The sequence below is a fragment of the Suncus etruscus genome, chromosome 15, assembly GCF_024139225.1.
Source record: "Suncus etruscus isolate mSunEtr1 chromosome 15, mSunEtr1.pri.cur, whole genome shotgun sequence".
NCBI lineage: Eukaryota > Metazoa > Chordata > Mammalia > Eulipotyphla > Soricidae > Suncus > Suncus etruscus.
Window position 1 is genome coordinate 4,775,409 of NC_064862.1, and position 18,643 is coordinate 4,794,051.

An 18,643-nucleotide genomic window follows, 5' to 3' on the forward strand; every position below is an offset into this window, starting at 1 on the left:
AAAAAAAAAAGAATATAAACATTGCACTTATGAGAGTTGATATTCTGATAGTCATTTGTCTTGCTTTCTTGTTATAACCAGTATTGTTTAAAGTGAGTGGGAATGGCAAGAAGAAAGAGAGGGTACTACAGACTGTAAATGGGAAAGAATCATAGAATTATGGGTAAAGATATTATATACAAAGAAATCTCTTGTATAGACAAAAATATTTACTCAAACAACTTTCTAACTTTACACATCACTTGCTAGTTGATAAGATCATTTCTCCCAAGTCCTTTTTTTCTTTTTGGGCCACACCTGGTGACGCTCAGGGGTTACTAGTGGCTATGCTCTCAGAAATTGCTCCTGATGATAAAAGCTCAGGTCAAACCAGGGCACAGAAATGGTGTAGCCTGACATTCTCACTCCCAAATGCACCAGCAATATAATATAGCAGCATATCTTTTTTACAAAGGCAAAGTAAAAAAGGGGAAATTTTAATGTATAAAAACAAGCTCTTATCTACATTTTACAATAGAGGGGCACCTCCCACCCTGAACACATGTCATGTTGACCCAATTTAGACTCCATGTAATTAGACAGCATCTGTACAACAACCAAGATCCCTAATTCTAGAGGTCTGACTGAGAAAACTGCAACTGAGAAGACTGTCTGAAAACATAATAAAAGACTCTATCCTAGGCTTTGCCCTAGGATTGGTGCAAAAACCAAGACCACCAGTTGCAAAAAACTGATTAAAACAACAGTGATGAAACAGAACTTCTAGAACAGTAAAGAAAGACTCTTCCTAGGCTCCATCCTATGACCTGTGCAAATACCAAGAGGCCTGATTTTATTACCCACAACTGAGTGGAAAGTTCCCTGGCACCATAAAAGAACAGGTTGACCATTTCCAGACTTATTCTCCATTTACTGAGACACAAAGGAAGGTCTAAGAATTTCTTTAATGCATAAACAAATCAGAAAATAATTCTTCCTACAATTCCTTATTCTCAATCAAATGCAAATCTGAGCATACTCCCATTGATATATATTAACAGACACCAAAACATTCTTTTATTTCAATAAAACTGTGAAAAACACACAAAAATTATAACTATGGTACTGGGAAAATCACTTTTTTCAAATTGCAGTGATACTTCAATAATAAATATTCATTAATATGATATAGTAATTAATGTTAAAAACACACATTTCACTGCAAGTACAAAAATCACTGAAATTCTAAATATATTTTTATATGGAAAAGCTAGAACAGGTTTACATTTACTCAATTATTTTTTATAATTGCTCAATGTTCATTTCTTTCCTTTTACCTCTTTCTGAGAATGCGCTATTGAAGAAAAACTGTTCTCTTTAACATAGAGCAGTAGTATAAATTAAATAGTTGGAACTGTACTTTCCAGAAGTCAAAAATATCAGAAGTGGAGTGAGATAAATGGCAATATCACTTTTCTTTTCCTTATAAGAATAGGGAGATGTTTCAATTTTTTACTTTATCTGGCTAATAAAAAATATTCAGTACTTCGTAAAATTTCTCTTGCCTTATTTCACAATAGTTTCCTTCTCTTTGTAGATAAAGAGGATAATAGGTACAACTGTGAAATAAAAATTTAAACACACTACTTTAATAGAAAATTATTGGAAAGCTAGGAGAAAATTATTTTAAAAACACTTTCTAAATCAGATGTTGCCCCGGTGAAGGGGGTGTGCTCTTTTTATGATTGAATCCCAACTACAAACATGTTTGTAATAATGGTGCTTAAATAAAGATATTATTTAAAAATAAAATTAAGCATTAAGCAAATTTTTTTAATTTCTTACATTATCTTGAGTAAATAATTTTATTCTTATGGGCAAACTAAATTATATGTGGATATAACATATCTATAAGCATATACACATGTAGAAGTATTTGCATATCAACTTAAAACATTGTTATATATAGATGTATTGTAAGCATGCTACATATTTAGAATAAATGCCACCTATTTCTCTTTGCAAAAACAATCAGATGTTAAAAATCTGTAGAACTAAGACATGTATCTGGCTATAAATACACAGAATGAAATGGCAACAGTGTAGAACAGGGGGAGTAAAGAAAGGATAGATGAATATTTCATGGAACCACTCTGAAAGTTAATTGTTAAGTTTTTCTTAAAAAACACACTACACCAGGGGTCTTCAAACTTTCTAAAGTGGGGGCCGGATTACGATCCCTTAGAGAGATGGAGAGCCGGACTATATGAGCTACTAATTCCTACTCACACTGCACATATCTTATATAAATAAAATGAAAACCATTTATAAATAAACAGATCACACACCCGTATTTCAATGGGAACTGTGGGCCTGCTTTTGGCTAAAGAGATGGTCAATGTCCGGTTCCATATTTGTCACTGCCAGCATAGCAAGTGATGCAAGGGGGCATCAGTTAATCTTGATCTGGTTGGAGATTGCAGATGTTTCATTCTTGAAAAAGTCTGTTCACAGGCATAAGTGCTACCAAAGATGGTTACCATTTTGAGTGCATGGTTCCTGATATTTGGATATACATTGAGTGTATATGCTGGCAGGTATCTTGGCAACCAAACAGCGCTCAGTGCTGGAGGGCTGGATCATCCTCCTCTGCAGACCGCATGTGGCCCGGGCCGCATGTGGCCCGCGGGCCGTAGTTTGAAGACCCCTGCACTACACTAACCAGAAACAGAAAGGCAGGCCATCAGTAGGGTTTTCTTTTTGACTCAAAAGAACTATTTTCACCCCAGGTTAGTGTGCCACAAGGGAAAGAGAAGCACTAGGACAAGGGAAAAGGTCTTCCAGCCACCTCAGATGGGCTCCACCCAGCGAAAAAGTCCCAAGAAACTGAGGCAGATAAACACCCTGGTTGCAGAGTCCTCTTTGACACAGAAGAGCCATTATTACCACATTTCAGAGTGCCCAATATCGTGGCAGCTCCTCTTCCTTCCGTGTCTAAGCATTTCTTCTAGTCAATGAGCCACACCACAACACATTAAACAAAACATCACCACAATACAGAGATCATATGGGAAAAAATTGCAGAACCCACCCCCAACTTAGTGAATGAAGACAGTAGTTCTGAAGACCCAGCTAGTATCACAGCTATATAGCCTCTCTGATAAAGACTTTAGAAAGGAAATGTGCATAGGCATATTAAAATGGCTTAGGCACATCTTATGTATGGAAACATGCTCTTATCTAATGCCAATAGGAACTCATAATTTTATATTGTAGTGGGCCTTTCACCCTGACCATGTGTCATGGTGACTTGATTTAGGCTTCAGATGATAGGACAATAGCCATTCACCCCTGTACCTTGGATCCCATCTATGGAACCAGCACAGTTTCCTGCACCAGCACCAGGAATCAGACTTCTACTGGGGAAGGCCCGAATGCTGTCCTGTCACTGACTTGCTCCAGAGTGGGTTCATATGACATCCTGATGACTTGGAAACAGCAACTTGCTTTTAGGGCAGAGTTCCCTGCATCAACACCTAACAGTGAGTTGAAACCAGAAGACATCCGGTGATACCTTGACTTTGACATAGGATCTGGGCAAAAACCAAGATCTCTAATTACAGAAACCTGACTGTGACAACTGTAATTGAGAAGGACTTTTACTGGGACCATGAAGAAAGACTTTGGAGTTAGACAACTTAGTATGCCCAGAGCCAGCAGTTTGTCTTATAGCCATAAGGTGCTTCCTGGGTAAGATCTCTCTTCTTTTAGGCCAAAGGTTTTTCCTTTCTATTTTCCCCAACGTTTGCTGTTTCTATTTATCTTTCTTTTTTTTTTTTGGTTTTTGGGCCACACCCGGTAACGCTCAGGGGTTACTCCTGGCTATGCGCTCAGAAGTTGCTCCTGGCTTGGGGGACCATATGGGACACCGGGGGATCGAACCGCGTTCCGTCCAAAGCTAGCGAAGGCAAGGCAGGCACCTTACCTTTAGCACCACCGCCCGGCCCCTCTATTTATCTTTTAAATAGGGTTTAAATAGGGGCTTCCCACTTTTTTCATAGAAACTTGGGACACAGATTTACCTCATATTTATGCATTTTCCTATAAAATTAAGAATAATGGATAAAAAATAATGGGGGTCTTAGGTGCATTGGTGGAGAAGAAAAGGACATAACTAAATATCTAAGCCAAAGCCAACAAAATAGAATCCAGAGACCGAAACTTTAACAATCTAAACTTAAATGGGCCTGTTATACTGGCAAGTCAGAAGGCAAAGGGTGGTGGTATAGGATGCACTCTGGGATCACTGGTAAAGGGATTGGTAGGGATCATCCCACTTGTGGTAGGAATGGCCCTGATTCACTGTATATCTTAAATTAAACTATGAATTACTTCGAAGATCACAATGATTTCAATAAAATAAAATTTAAAAAAGAAAGAAAATTAACAAAAGTAGTAGTGAATTTTACTGTCTTATCTCTAGGCTATGAGTTTATAAAGTTGGTCCTCTAAGGCCAACAAAGAAAACTTAGAACTAAATAATAGCCAATGTATATAGAATGAGTGGTTTAGTTTTTGAATTTTTGAATTGTCCTCTGCTCTATATGAAATCTAAATAAATTGCAATATTTAAAAAATTCCATTACAGAGGTCTGATTTTTATCATCTATGAAGGTGCAGAAGTTCTCCTTATACCACAAAAGGACCTAGGGGAGAGTAAATGAACATGTATGAAGTCTATTGTTATTCTCATGACAGGGAATAACTTCAAGGGTAGAGAAACCCTGTATCTTAGGCCAAGGGAATTTCCTTTCTAATTTCCCAAATATTTAATGTGCCTATACAGAAAAAAAAAAAAGAAGCAACACAAATTATTTTTGGTTTTGTTATTGCTGTTGTTTTCATTTTTTGTGCTTTGTTTTGTTTTTATTTCAGGAATGTGGTAATTGTGTGGTGATCGTCTTTATTGCTGTAGTGCTTTTTGGATTTTTTGTTTGATTTTTCTTTTTGTATTGTTGAGTTTCTCTTCCTTTTCCCCTTTCTTCTCCAAGTTGAAATTTATAGCTTCTAGAAGAACTCTGCCCATTTTTTCTTGTTTGATTTTTACCCCATTTTATTTTTTTCTTTTCTTCAAACAGAACCACATAACTTGAACCATTTTGTTCCACCTCTCAAATTGAGGGGGAAATAATGGAGGGTCCCAAGACCAAACAGTTGTATGATCACTAAGTAGTAATAAAAATGATAGGACTTAAACATCAAACCCAAAGCCAATGACAACTGAATCGATACGCAATCTACAACAAGCTAGATACAGAGTGGACTTATACTAGCAAACCGGGGTATAAGGGAGGAGGATATGGGATGCATGTCGGCAACGGGGATGGAGGGAGGACAACTTTGGTGGTGGGAATTCCCTGATTCAATGTCAATATGTACCTAAAATATTACTGTGAAAGATATGCAATCCACTTTGGTCAAAATAAAAATTATTATAATAATAAAAAATAGTATCTCAGAATACAAATACCTTGGAATCAATTTAACTAAAGAGGTGAAGGATCTATACAAGAAAATACAAAACACTGCTTCAAGAAATAAAAGGAAATGGCGACATATACCCTGTTCACGGATTGGAAGAATTAACATAATTAAAATTGCAATACTCCTAAAGCACTGTATTAATTTAAAGCAATACCTCAAAGGATACTCATGACATTCTTTAAACAAGTGGATCAAATATTCTTGAAATTTATTTCAAACAATATATGCCCAAAAATAACTAAAGCAAACCTTTGAAAAAAGATGGAAGGCATCACTTTTCCCAATTTTAAATTGTACTACAAAGTAAAATAATAGTCTTTAAAAACAGTGTGGTATTGGAATAAAGACAGATCCTCAGATCAATGGAATAAACGTTAGTATCCAGAGAATGATTCATAGACATACAATTAATCTTTGATAAAGAGGCAAGAAATGCAAAATGGAGCAAAGAACGGCCCTTTAATAAGTGATGTTGGGACAACTAGTAAGGTATGTGCAAAACAAAAATGAACTCAGACCTCTATCTAACACCATGCACAGAGGTCAAATCAAAATGGATTAAAGACCTTGATTTGAGACCTGAAACTATAAGGTATATATCAGAAAACATAGGCAAAATACTCTATGACACTAATACTAAAGGAATCTTCAAGGAGAATACAACAAACAAGTGGAATCAGCAATAAATAATGGGACTACATTAAGCTGTAATGTTTTTGCACTTCAAAGTAAGTAGTAACTAGGAACAAAGGTCACCCACAAAATGGGAAAAACTATTCACCCAATACCTATTTGATAAGGGGTTAATTTCTAAGACATACAAGGTACTGACAAATTAACATGAAAAAAGCATCTAACATCAAAAAATTAGGAGAAGACATGAACAGATATTTTCTCAAAGAAGAAATACAGATGTCAAAAAGGCACAAGAAATAATACTCCATATCATTAAATATCAATGAAATGCAAATCAAAACATCAATGAGGCATCATCTTATGACACAGAAATGGGCCCACATCACAAAAAAAAAAAAAAAAAAAAAAAGAAGAAGAAGAAAAACTAGTACTGGTGTGAATGTGGGGAGAAAGGAACTCTCATTCACTGCTGGTGGGATGCTATCTAGTCCAGCCCTCTGGAAAACAAATGGATATTCCTCAAAACCCTAGAAATTGAGCTCTCATATGATCTAACAATACCACTCCTATAGATATACCCTAGGAACACAAAAACACAATATAAAAATAATGTACTTTATACTTCTATGTTCACTGCAGCACTATTTACAATAGCTAGAATCTGGAAACAACCCAGGTGCCAGACAACAGATGAATGGCTTAAGAAATAGGCATATTCAAGGAGGAAACTGCACTTTCCAAGCAAGTGAGAGCAGAGATTAACAGATGGGAATATATATTAAGCTGAGAAGCTTCTGCACCTCAAAGGAAATAGCGCCCAGGATACAAGAGCCACCCACTGAGTGGGAGAAACTATTTACCCAATACCAATCAGATAAGGGCTAATCTCCAAAATATACAAGGCACTGACAGAACTTTACAAGAAAAAAACATCTAATCCCATCAAAAAATGGGGAGAAGAAATGGACAGACACTTTGACAAAGAAGAAATACAAATGGCCAAAAGACACATGAAAAAATGCTCCACATCACTAATCATCAGGGAGATGCAAATCAAAACAACTATGAGATACCACCTCACACCACAGAGATTGGCACACATCACAAAGAATGAGACCAAACAGTGTTGGCGGGGATGTGGAGAGAAAGGAACTCTTATCCACCGCTGGTGGGAATGCCGTCTAGTTCAACCTTTATGGAAAGTGAAATGGAGATTCCTCCAAAAACTGGAAATTGAGGTCCCATACGATCCAGCTATACCACTCCTAGGAATATACCCTAGGAACACAAAAATACAATACAAAAATCCCTTCCTTACACCTATATTCATTGCAGCACTATTTACCATAGAAAGACTCTGGAAACAACTAAGATGCCCTTCAACAGACAAATGGCTAAAGAAACTGGCACATATACACAATGGAATATTATGCAGCTGTCAGGAGAGATGAAGTCATGAAATTTTGCTATACGTGGATGTACATGAATCTATTATGCTGAGTGAAATAAGTCAGAGAGAGAGAGAGAGAAACACAGAATGGTCTCACTCATCTATGGGTTTTAAGAAAAATGAAAGATACTCTTGCAATAATAATTTTCAGACACAAAAGAGAGAAAGGCTAGAAGTTACAGCTCACCTCATGCAGCTCACCACAAACAGGGATGAGTTTAGTTAGAGAAATAACTACATTTTGAACTATTCTAATAATGAGAATGTACGAGGGAAATAGAAAGCCTGTCTAGAGTACAGGCGGAGGTTAGGTGGGGAGGAGGGAGACTTGGGACATTGGTGATGGGAATGTTGCACTGGTGATGGGTGGTGTTCTTTACATGACTGAAACCCAAACACAATCATGTATGTAATCAAGGTTTTTAAACAAAATATATAGAAAAAAGAAAAAAAAGAAACAGTACTACAACTACACAATAAAATATACACAACTGTTAGGAAAAATGAAGTCATGAAATTTGTTTATACATGGATGGATATGTAGACTATTATGAATGTAATCAGTTTGAGTCATAGATATATAATATTCTCACTCATCTGTGGAAATTAATAAAAATAGATAGTATGGTAATAAAACTCAGAGACAACAGAGATGAGGCCAGAAGGACCAGCCATTATTTGAAGCATACCACAGAGTGGTAAGAGTAGTTAGAGAAATAACTGTACTGACAACTACCATGACAGTGACAGTGAGATAATTAGAATTCCTTTCACAAAGACAGGCAAGGAGTTGGGGAGGAGAGAAATGGGGGAATATTGGTGGCAGGAAAGTTTCACTGGTGAAAGGGGTTTTACATCTATGATCAACAATTTTGTAACTATGTCTCATGGTGATTCAGTTAAAGAATATAATTATTTTTAAAAAAATAAGGAGAAATTGGACAATTTAAAAAACAACTAACACATGCTTCAAACTAAAAGAAAAATTATTTTTGGTTTTTGGGTCACACCCGGCAGTGCTCAGGGGTTACTCCTGGCTCAATGCTCAGAAATTGACCCTGGCAGGCACAGGGGACCATATGGGATGCCGGGATTCGAGCCACCGTCCTTCTGTGTGAAAGGCAAACGCCCTACCTCCATGCTATCTCTCCCACCCCAGCTAAAAGGAATTTTAATAAAGTTTTTTAATTAAGGGGGTCAGGTTCTAAGATTGGATAGATTTTGTCCAAATTTTACCTTTAAAGCAATGACTGGATTTATTTGAGCTTCAGCCTGCCATTCTATAAAGGAAATAATAGAATATATAGCTCAGAGGAATGTTTTAAAAATTTCATGTGAAACATGCAGTAAAGCACGTAGTATTTAGCATATAATTCAGTACTTGGTGACAATCCATTATAAAAAAGATAAGTGAGTATATTTAAAATACCAAGAGTTTTCTTAAATACTTTTTAAAATACTTATAAGGTCTATACAAGGCTGGCAAAGAAAATTAACTAAGTTAGCTTTCATGCCCTTATAAATTTCTGATAAAATTAATTTCCTTCTCTCAAATGTAGTTCTAATTAATTTTCTTTAAATGTCCATATGAGGGATTAGAGTAGACACAGCAGTAGGGTGTTTGTCTTGCAAGCAGCTGACCCAGGATAGACCTGGGTTTGATTCCCTGCATCTCATATGGTCCTCTGAACCAGGAACGATTTCTGAGTACAGTGCAAGAAGTAATTGCTGAGCATCGCTAGGATGGCCAAAAAAAACCAAACAAACAAACAAAAAAAACCCCATAACAGTCTATATAAGAAATTGTCAATTTAAATGATCAAAATTAAATCTCCATATATCAAAAGTCCAAGAAATTAAGTAGCATACAGTGAAAAATATTCAGCACTCTTCTTACTTAAATTAAACATAATCTGACCCAGGTCAGTGAAGGTGAAGGATCTCAGGATGGCTGGAAGAAAACCTGCTCTGAAAACCATCAACTGAATCGCTTTTGGGGAGATCATTCCCTGAAACCAGAAGGCCAGTGCAAACTCCCTGAAATCCTGGAACGAGACCCTCTCCTCTAGGTTGGCCACTCTCCCAGAGAAATCGCCTGCTATCGACTGGACATACTGCAAAGTCAACGTGGCAAAGGCTGGCTTGGTCACGAATTCGAGAAAAGGTTCAGTGCCCTGAAGGTGCCAGTGCCAGAGGATAAATTTACTGCACAGGTGGATGCTGAGGAAAAGGAAAATGTGAAGAGCTGTGCTGAATCTTGGCAAACTTTAAGACCAGGATTGAGGAGTACCAGAAGGAGCTGGAGAAACTGCGGAACATCATTCCGTTTGAGCAGATGACCATTGAAGACTTAAACGAGGCCTTCCCAGAGACGAAGCTGGACAAGAAAAAGTACCCCTACTAACCACACAAGCCCATTGAGAATATGTAGATGTGCCCCTCACATGGCTGGCCCTGGACATTAAAGAGAGTGAGGTGGTGAAAAAAAATTAAACATAATCTAAAGAAAAATGAAACAAAAACCATTTTACTCCATCATCTGCTGATGTGTACTGTAAACAGAAGATAAAAATGATTAGTAAAAAAGATAGTTTACATTAGTTTAAGGGTAAAATTATGTATGTGATTTGGGGAAGCACAATCAGCAGTGCTTAGTTGTTACTCCCCACTCGGTGCTCAGGTTGTTCCTATTATTGTTCAATGGATCATACCTTGGCCTTCTACTTGCAAAGACTGTGTCCAAACTATTGAACTTTCTCTGGCCAAAGTAGAAGTTGCTTACAGATTTGTTCCAGGAGAAAAACAGAAATAATGATTGAAGATACATCTCTTAAAACTATTTTAGAATATTATGGAAGAACTATAAATGCATAGGATAATGCCTGGCAAGGAGTAAATATATTTTCTAAATGAAACTGCAAGTATGATAGAAAGTCATATAATAGAATTTAAATATTTAGATAAAAGCAAAATATTAAATTTTTTCCATAAGTTTTGGAAAAGATCTTCAAAAATATTGACAAATCCATTTGAAATACGACTAAGATTTAGAGTTCTATATTTCACAGTTTACTTTAACTTGAATACTAGAGATATAGGAAATAATAAGCCACAAGAAACTAGCTGACGTTTCAAAAGGAAATGAATGATCAGACTCAGCACTATTTCACTGAACTGTTCAATATTTTTCTAAGAATCACACAATTCAAAATGACAGTCTTGCAAAAGCCTTTATGCAGCCTTTTCAGATGAAAGCAATAATCTCACTAAGTTACAATAAGGAAGAAAATAATATTGAAATATACTGAATTGTATAAGCAAATATATTATTATTATTACTCCCTTCATTGTGTGTGTGTGTTTTAGGGGGGTGCTGAAGACCAAATCCAGGACCATGTTACACACAAAACACGTATTTTATCACTGAGCTATATACCCTTCTATCTGTAATATCCTAATTGATATCATATCCCAAAAGAAGAAAATAACAACTTTCTGGGCTAATCAGACAGTGCATTCTCACTGCAAATATCTTCAGTGGGATTTGAAGTTGCACCCTGGAAAAGGTGTGTCCAATGAAACTTGCAGGTGACCTGTGGGGCGGTCTGACTGACTTACTCAACAATCTTCTTTCTCCAGAATGTATCCTGAGAATTTCCTAAATCTCCCATCTTCATCTTGAACTAAAGTTCAAAATCCAATGCTTTTCTGTTCTAATATTTGTAACATCAAATTTCTACAAATTTTTGATAAACTCCATATCTAAGTTAGTAACTGCTGAAATTTATCAAAATGATGAAATATCCCTTCAAAAATATAAGCTACTTGAAAATTTGGGGGACAGAGGTATCCATATACCTCTGGGACCTAAATTATTAAGTAACAATGACAATACCTTCAGCGACTGCAAAGACTCTGCATTAGTATCACAGTAGAGGATGATGTTGTTGGCCATGCTGAAACTTTCTCTCACTCCAAGGTGGTAAAATAAGGATGGTTGCCGGAAGGCATCACTCATCTCCACAACAGCAATATCTGAGAAAGAAAAACAAAAGTACTCAAATAATGCCCATTAGGCATTAGTATATAAGATATATAATTAGTACCTTAGTATTCAAAAAGGAAATCAGAAAATAATAAGTATTATCTCTCCTTTGTCAATAAATTTTGTTTGACATTTTATCCAGAAAAGGTTTTATAAAATACAGGAAAACTATTTTTTAAAGAAATCATACAAATTCTGGGACACTAAGGAGAATTTATAATGCAAGTAGGCTGGATAAATGCTCTCTGCTAGATTCCAACATTAAATCCTAGAAACAGATATGTGGAAAACAGTGATTAAGTAATAAATAATAAATGATTTCTAAATAATAAAGTGGATTTGTTGATACTGAGCTATTTTTATAACTAGCTTTAAATTAGTGTTTATCAATATACAATAAATTTTATTCATTTTCTTAATATTTGTAAGTAGAAATAGTAAGAAAAAGAATATTACTATGCATGCGGAGTACAAAGTGACTGATATTAGGAATTTTGAACCTGTAAAAATTGTAGAATGTTATAATGTTAAAATTTAAATTAGTATCAAATATATTTATGTATATCAACAAAAACAAAAAATAAAAGTTAACAAATGCACCAGTAGTATTTCATAAAAAGATAGATGTTTAGTTCAAATTTTACCTAGTTAGCCTAAGAGGTGCCTCCACAGACAGAAGCACATGCTTTCCATGCAAGAGGTCTGGGGTTCATTCTTGGGACTACATGTCCTAAAAGCACCACAGGGACACTGAGGCAAGATCTAGAAGGAGCAGTGTTCTAAAAATACCCATTGTGTCTCACAAACCAAAACTATATATGGCTGGAGAGCTAGGACAGCAGGTAAAGCATTTGTTTTGAACATGGCTGAGCCAATTCGATATGAACACTGAGCACTGCCAGGAATTACACCTGAGTACAAAGACAGGTGTTAAGCCTGAGCAACAGACGGTGAAATTCAAATACAAATTAACATACACACTCACACACACGTGAGCAATAAATAAGTAAAACTGTACTTGGGAACAAAAGGATGGCTCAATAGGTTAAAAACGTCACCATCATCTCCACAGATGCCCAGAAATATTAACTTAAATTCAAAATATATTAAAAACCAGTAAGAGCTAAAAATGTAAGGGCAAATCATTTAAATAAAGAATAGTAAAACAAAACAAAACAAAACAAAAAAAAACTGCCAGCTTTTTAGTTGAAGATATTTCAAAATAAGAATCAGAACAAAAATAAGACTGTCAACCAGTCCTAAAAGTAGTTAGCTTTTTGGAAATCCTAGCAAATATTTTTTATTTTTATAGTAATATCTTTTCATAATATCTTAATTTAAACACCTTGATTACAAATGATTGTAGTTGGGTTTCAGTCATGTAAAGAACAACCCTCTTCACCAGTGCAACATTCCCAACACCAGTGTCCCAAATCTCCCTCTTCCCCAACCCACCCCCACCTGTAATCTAGAAAAGCTTTCTACTTCATTCATTCACATTGTTATGATAGCTGTCAGTATAGTTATTTCTCTACCTTCACTCACCAATGTTTGTGCTTCATGTCGTGAACTGGACCTTCCAGCCCTCCTCTCTTTGTCTCTGAGGACTATTGCAAAAATTTCTTTTACTTTTTCTAAAACCCATAGATGAGTGAGACTATTCTGTGTCTATCTCCCTCTAACTGATTTCACTCAGCATAATAGATTCCATGTCCATCCATGTATAGGAAAATTTCATGACTTCATCTCTTCTGACAGCTTTATAATATTCCATTGTGTATATGTACCACAGTTTCTTTAGCCATTCATCTGTTGAAGGGCATCTTGGTTGTTTCCAGAGGCTGGCTATTGTAAACAGCACTGAAATGAATAAAGGTGTGAGGAAGGGATTTTTTAATTGTGCTTTTCTGTTCCTAGAGTATATCCCAGGAGTGATATTGCTGGATCTTATGGGAACTCAATTTCCAGTTTTTGGAGGAATCTCCATATCACATTCCATAAAGGTTGGACTAGGTGGCATTCCCACCAGCAGTTAATAAGAGTTCCTTTCTCTCCACATCACCGCCAGTACAGCTTGTTCTCATTCTTTGTGATGTGCACCAATCTCTGTGGCATAAATTGGAACCTCATAGTTATTTTGATTTGCATATCCCTGATGATTAGTAATGTGGAGCACTTTTTCATGTGCCCTTTGGCCATTTGTATTTCTTCTTTATCAAAGTGTCTGTTCATTTCTTCTTCCCATTGTTTGATGTGCTTACATGGTTTTTTTTTCTTGTAAAGTTCTGTTAGTGCCTTGTATATTTTGGATATTAGCCCCTTTCTAATGGGTAGTGGGTGAATAGTTTTTCCCACTCAGTGAGTGGATCTTGTATCCTGGGCATTATTTCCTTTGAGGTGCAGAAGCTTTTCAGCATAGTATAATCCCAACAGTTTATCTGTGCTTCCACTTGTTTGGAGAGTGCTGTTTCCCCATTGAAGATGACTTTAGTCTCAATGTCATGGAGTGTTTTACCTACAAGGTGATCTATATACCTAATGGTTTCAGATCTCTTATCAAGGTCTTTAATCCATTTGGATTTTACTTTCATACATGGTGTTAGCCGGGGATCTGAGTTCACTTTTTTGCAAGTGGCTAACCAGTTGTGCCAACACCACTTGTTGAAGAGGCTTTCCTTGCTCCATTTAGGATTTCTTGCTCCTTTATCAAAAATTAGGTGATTGTATGTCTGAAGAACTTTCTCTGAGTCCACAAGCCTATACCACTGATCTGAGGGTCTCTCTTTATTCCAATACCATGCTGTTTTGATAACTATTGCTTTGTAATACAATTTAAAATTGGGGACCGTAATGCCTCCCATATTTCTTTTCCCAAGGAGTGCTTTACCTATTCGAGGGTGTTTCTCATTCCGAATGAATTTCAGAAGTGTTTAATCCAATTCTTTAAAGAATGCCATGTGTATTATAAGAGGGATTACATTAAATCTGTACAATGTTCTGGGGAATATTGCCATTTTAATTATGTTAATCCTGCCAATCCATGAGCAGGGTATGTGTTTCCATTTCCTAGTGTCCTCTCTTATTTAATGAAGCAGTGTTTTATAGTTTTCTTTGTATAAGTCCTTCACATCTTTAGTCAAGTTGACTCCGAGATATTTGAATTTGTGTGAACTAATGTGAATGAGGTTGTTTTCTTAATGTCCATTTCTTCCCTATCATATTAGTGTATAAAAAGACCATTGATTTTTGTGTTTTAATTTTGTAGTCTGCAACTTTGCTATATTTGCTATTGCTTCTAGAAGCTTTTTGGTAGAGTCTTTAGGGTTTTCTAAGTAAAGTATTATGTCATCTGCAAACAGTGAGAGTTTGACTTCTTCCTTTCCAATCTGGATTCCCTTGATATCTTTTTCTTACCTAATCGCTATAGAAAGTAAGTACAGTACTGTGTTGAATAGAAGTGGTGAGAGAGGACAGTTCTGTTTTGTACCAGAATTTGGAGGGAAAGCTTTTAGTTTTTCCTCATTGAGGATATTTGCCATTGGCTTCTTGTAGATGGCCTTAACTAGACTGAGAAAAGTTCCTTTCATTCCCATCTTGCTGAGAGTTTTGATCAAGAATGGGTATTGGACGTTATCAAATGCTTTCTCTGCGTCTATTGATATGATCATGTGATTTTTATTTTTTTGTTGTTGAAGTTATGTATTATGTTGATAGATTTATGGATGTTAAACAATCCTTGCATTCCAGGGATGAAACCTACTTGATCGTGCTGAATGATCTTCTTGATGAGGCATTGGATTCTATTTGCCAGGATTTTGTTGAGGATCTTTGCATTTGTGTTCATCAGGAATATTGATCTGCAATTTTCTTTTTTGGCAGCATCTCTGTCTGGTTTTGGTATCAAAGTGATGTTGGCTTCATAAAATCATTTGTCTTTCATGCAGAAGGACAGTGGTTCAAATACTGGCATCCCATATGGTCCCCAAAGCCAGAGCCATTTCTGAGGGTAGAGCCAGGAGTAACCCCTGAGTGCTGCGGGTGTAACCCAAAAACCAAAAAACAAACAAACAAACAAAAATCCTCACACGATTGGATATCAATCCTGCAACCCTGAACCTCGGATCCCAACCTTAGAACTGACACAGTTCCCTGCAACAGTACCAGGAATCAAACTCCTCCCCAGGGGAGTCCCTAACAACTCTATCACCAACTTATGTCAGGGTATGTTCATTCAGCATCCTGATGATGAGGAAACAGCAAAACTTGATCTAAATGCAGGTTGCCCCACCTCATCACCTAAGGATCAAAGACACTTACTTCATCCTTTGACCTGTGCAAAAACCAATTTCACTAATTACAGAAGACTGACTGCAACAACTGTGACTGAGCAGAACTTCAGGAACCATAAACGAAGACTCTATCCTAGTCTTCACCCTAAGACCTGTAAAAACCATTATCTCTAATTATAGAAGACTGAATTTGACAATCACAAATGAGCATAACGTTTCCTGGCACCATATTAAAGACCTTGAGGTTTGACAATGAACATGTCCAAAGCCTGCAGTTGCTCTCGGGACAGTATGCTTGAAGGGTGGAGACACTCTGTATCTCCTAGACCAAGAAGATTTCCTTTCTAATTTTCCCAATACTTATTGCGCCTATGCAAAAAAAGAAAAAAAGCCACACCAGTCCCCCATTCCTTTTCTTTTGTTTTGTTTTCTTTTTCCTCAGAAATTAAGGAATCTAGAGCCATTATTAGTGCCTATAATAATATCAGGATTCTATATCTTTATTAGATTGTACACACCACACATAGGCAGTTACCAGTAAAGCAGAAATGGATGGTAAAAAAAAAAATAACAAAGCTCTAAGAATGATAATTGAGATTCTCCACAAGGAAAAAGTCCACATCTATCACTTAATTTTTTTTTTTACAAGACACGCCTAGAGTTTTCTTGGCACTGACTGGACTACTATACAGAGACTTCCAAGTTGTCCTCCATAGCATTCTTAGTCCATATAATAAGTAAGGTCATCCAATCTACTGGAGTTGCCTTATTTGTAAATGCATGAAGAGAGTCCTGAGAATATTTATAAAAAGGCTTCTCCAGAAAGTAAAAGAAGTAGCACTGATCTGACTAAACTTGTGATTACAGTTAAACATTTTCTCTCTCTCTTTTTTTTAATTTTATTGAAGACAAAGATGCAAAGAAAGGACAAGGTGAAGTTACAGTGGGAAGGCAATCACCCATAAACAGAATTCTCAAAGACATCCTCTTGCTGACACCTTCATTTTGAGTTTTCAGCCAAAAAAAAAATTTAAGAAAAATAAAACAAAATACATGCACATTTACTCTGTCTCTTGAGCCTCCAGATTGTAGTACATTATAACATTTCTTAGCAGTACACAAAGCAAGCCAAAGCCACAAAATTTATGCAACTCCTTTAACATTAAAGGCTATAGTTAAACAGTTAAACATCTTATAAGACCTTGAATCAAGATCATAAACAAAAAAATCTACGGAACTATTGGTTTTAACATACTGCAGCTCCAAAGCCAGATCCTCCTGGCATTTATCTGTGTTTATTGTACAAACACAGATCAAAATGATAGGTACAACAATTAATGTCTCATTGTGATAACTAGAATATTGGAGCAAAGATTATCTTCAAAGACCTATGTAAATTCTTCAGCTTGAATGCCCTCATACCTAATGCTAATAACTACTAATATATTACCATTAGGTCTCTCCCAGATGGAAAAGACTCCAAGAATTTTCTTTGAAACCTTTCATCAAATATAACAATAAATAATCAAGGGGAAATGAAAAATATAAATGGGAAACCTTGCCTAATTTTAGTTGATGTAAATTTTACTTTAAACCTAATTTCCACAAAATAATAAATTCTTCATGGTGAAAGAAAAATTTAATGAGGGTATCTACCAAAGATCAGAAAACAAATTACTTCTCAAACAGTTCAAATGACTGGAACTTTTGGTTGAAAAATGTTGTCTTTTTAATTTTATTTTTTTCACGCTATGTGATAAAGCCATGGTCACATAGCTTTTATGCCTTTCTAAAATAAAATGGCCAATACAGTTTACTTCTAATGAAGACCTTACACAGAACTTCCTAATCACCCTAAATTTGATCTTTCATGGTCAAAATTGATATAGTAGAGGAAGAATTCCTCTTAGTTAAGTATAAGCTTACTTCTAATACTAAAATTAGGAGAATAAAATGGCAAAGCCTATCAAAAAAGATTGAATAAGCATGACTAAACCTCTTCCCAAATGGCCTAAATATACACTAAAGCCTAAGGATCCTCACCAACTCACCAGCAGAAAAATTAGTTGACAACAGATTGAATGTTCCTGATAATGAGGCTCTGCAGCAGGCCAATCCTGCCAGCCCAGAAACCAATGGGCAGGACAGAGATATCTCTATTAAAAGCTAATAGCACGATTAATTTATTCCTGGTTATCACATTGTTTCAGTCCCAAACTTCTTTTGTTTTAAACCCTTCCAGCCTCCAAATGGTTCACTTGTATGGCTTTTTCCCTTATTCTTTTTTTTTGGGGGAGGAGGGTTGGGACACACCCAGCAGCACCCAGGGATTACTCCTGGCTCTATGCTCAGAAATCGCTCCTGGCAGGCTTGGGAGACCATATGGGATGCCGGGATTCGAACCACTGTCCTTTTGTATGCAAGGCAAATGCCTTACCTCCATGCTATCTCTCTGGCCCCAACAACAATAGCTATAACAGCTATATTTAAACACCAGTGAGACCCCTTATGAACTTGCTCCATCAAGAATGAAGCACCAGCGTTGGAGTAATAGCACAACAGGTAAAGAGTTGCACACGGCAGACCCAGGTTCAATCCCTGGCATCCCGAGCCTGCAAGGAGTGATTTTGAAAACAGAACTAGAAGTAATGCCTTAGAAGTACCCTACAAATCCCTGAGAAATTATTCCTTTTATATATA

The 18,643-nt window shown here is 36.3% G+C and overlaps 1 protein-coding gene and 1 pseudogene across 1 annotated transcript in view; one reads left to right on the top strand and one right to left on the bottom strand.

Moving 5' to 3' along the window:
- MAP3K5 (mitogen-activated protein kinase kinase kinase 5) overlaps positions 1 to 18,643 on the bottom strand; it is a 233,126-nt gene that overhangs the window by 164,055 nt on the left and 50,428 nt on the right. Inside the window, exon 2 of the mRNA XM_049788000.1 lies at positions 11,505 to 11,644. Coding sequence (XP_049643957.1) covers positions 11,505 to 11,627 — 123 coding nt within the window. The 5' untranslated portion in view covers positions 11,628 to 11,644. The remainder of the gene's footprint in view (positions 1 to 11,504; positions 11,645 to 18,643) is intronic.
- Positions 9,542 to 10,108, top strand: LOC126029723 (ATP synthase subunit d, mitochondrial-like; annotated as a pseudogene).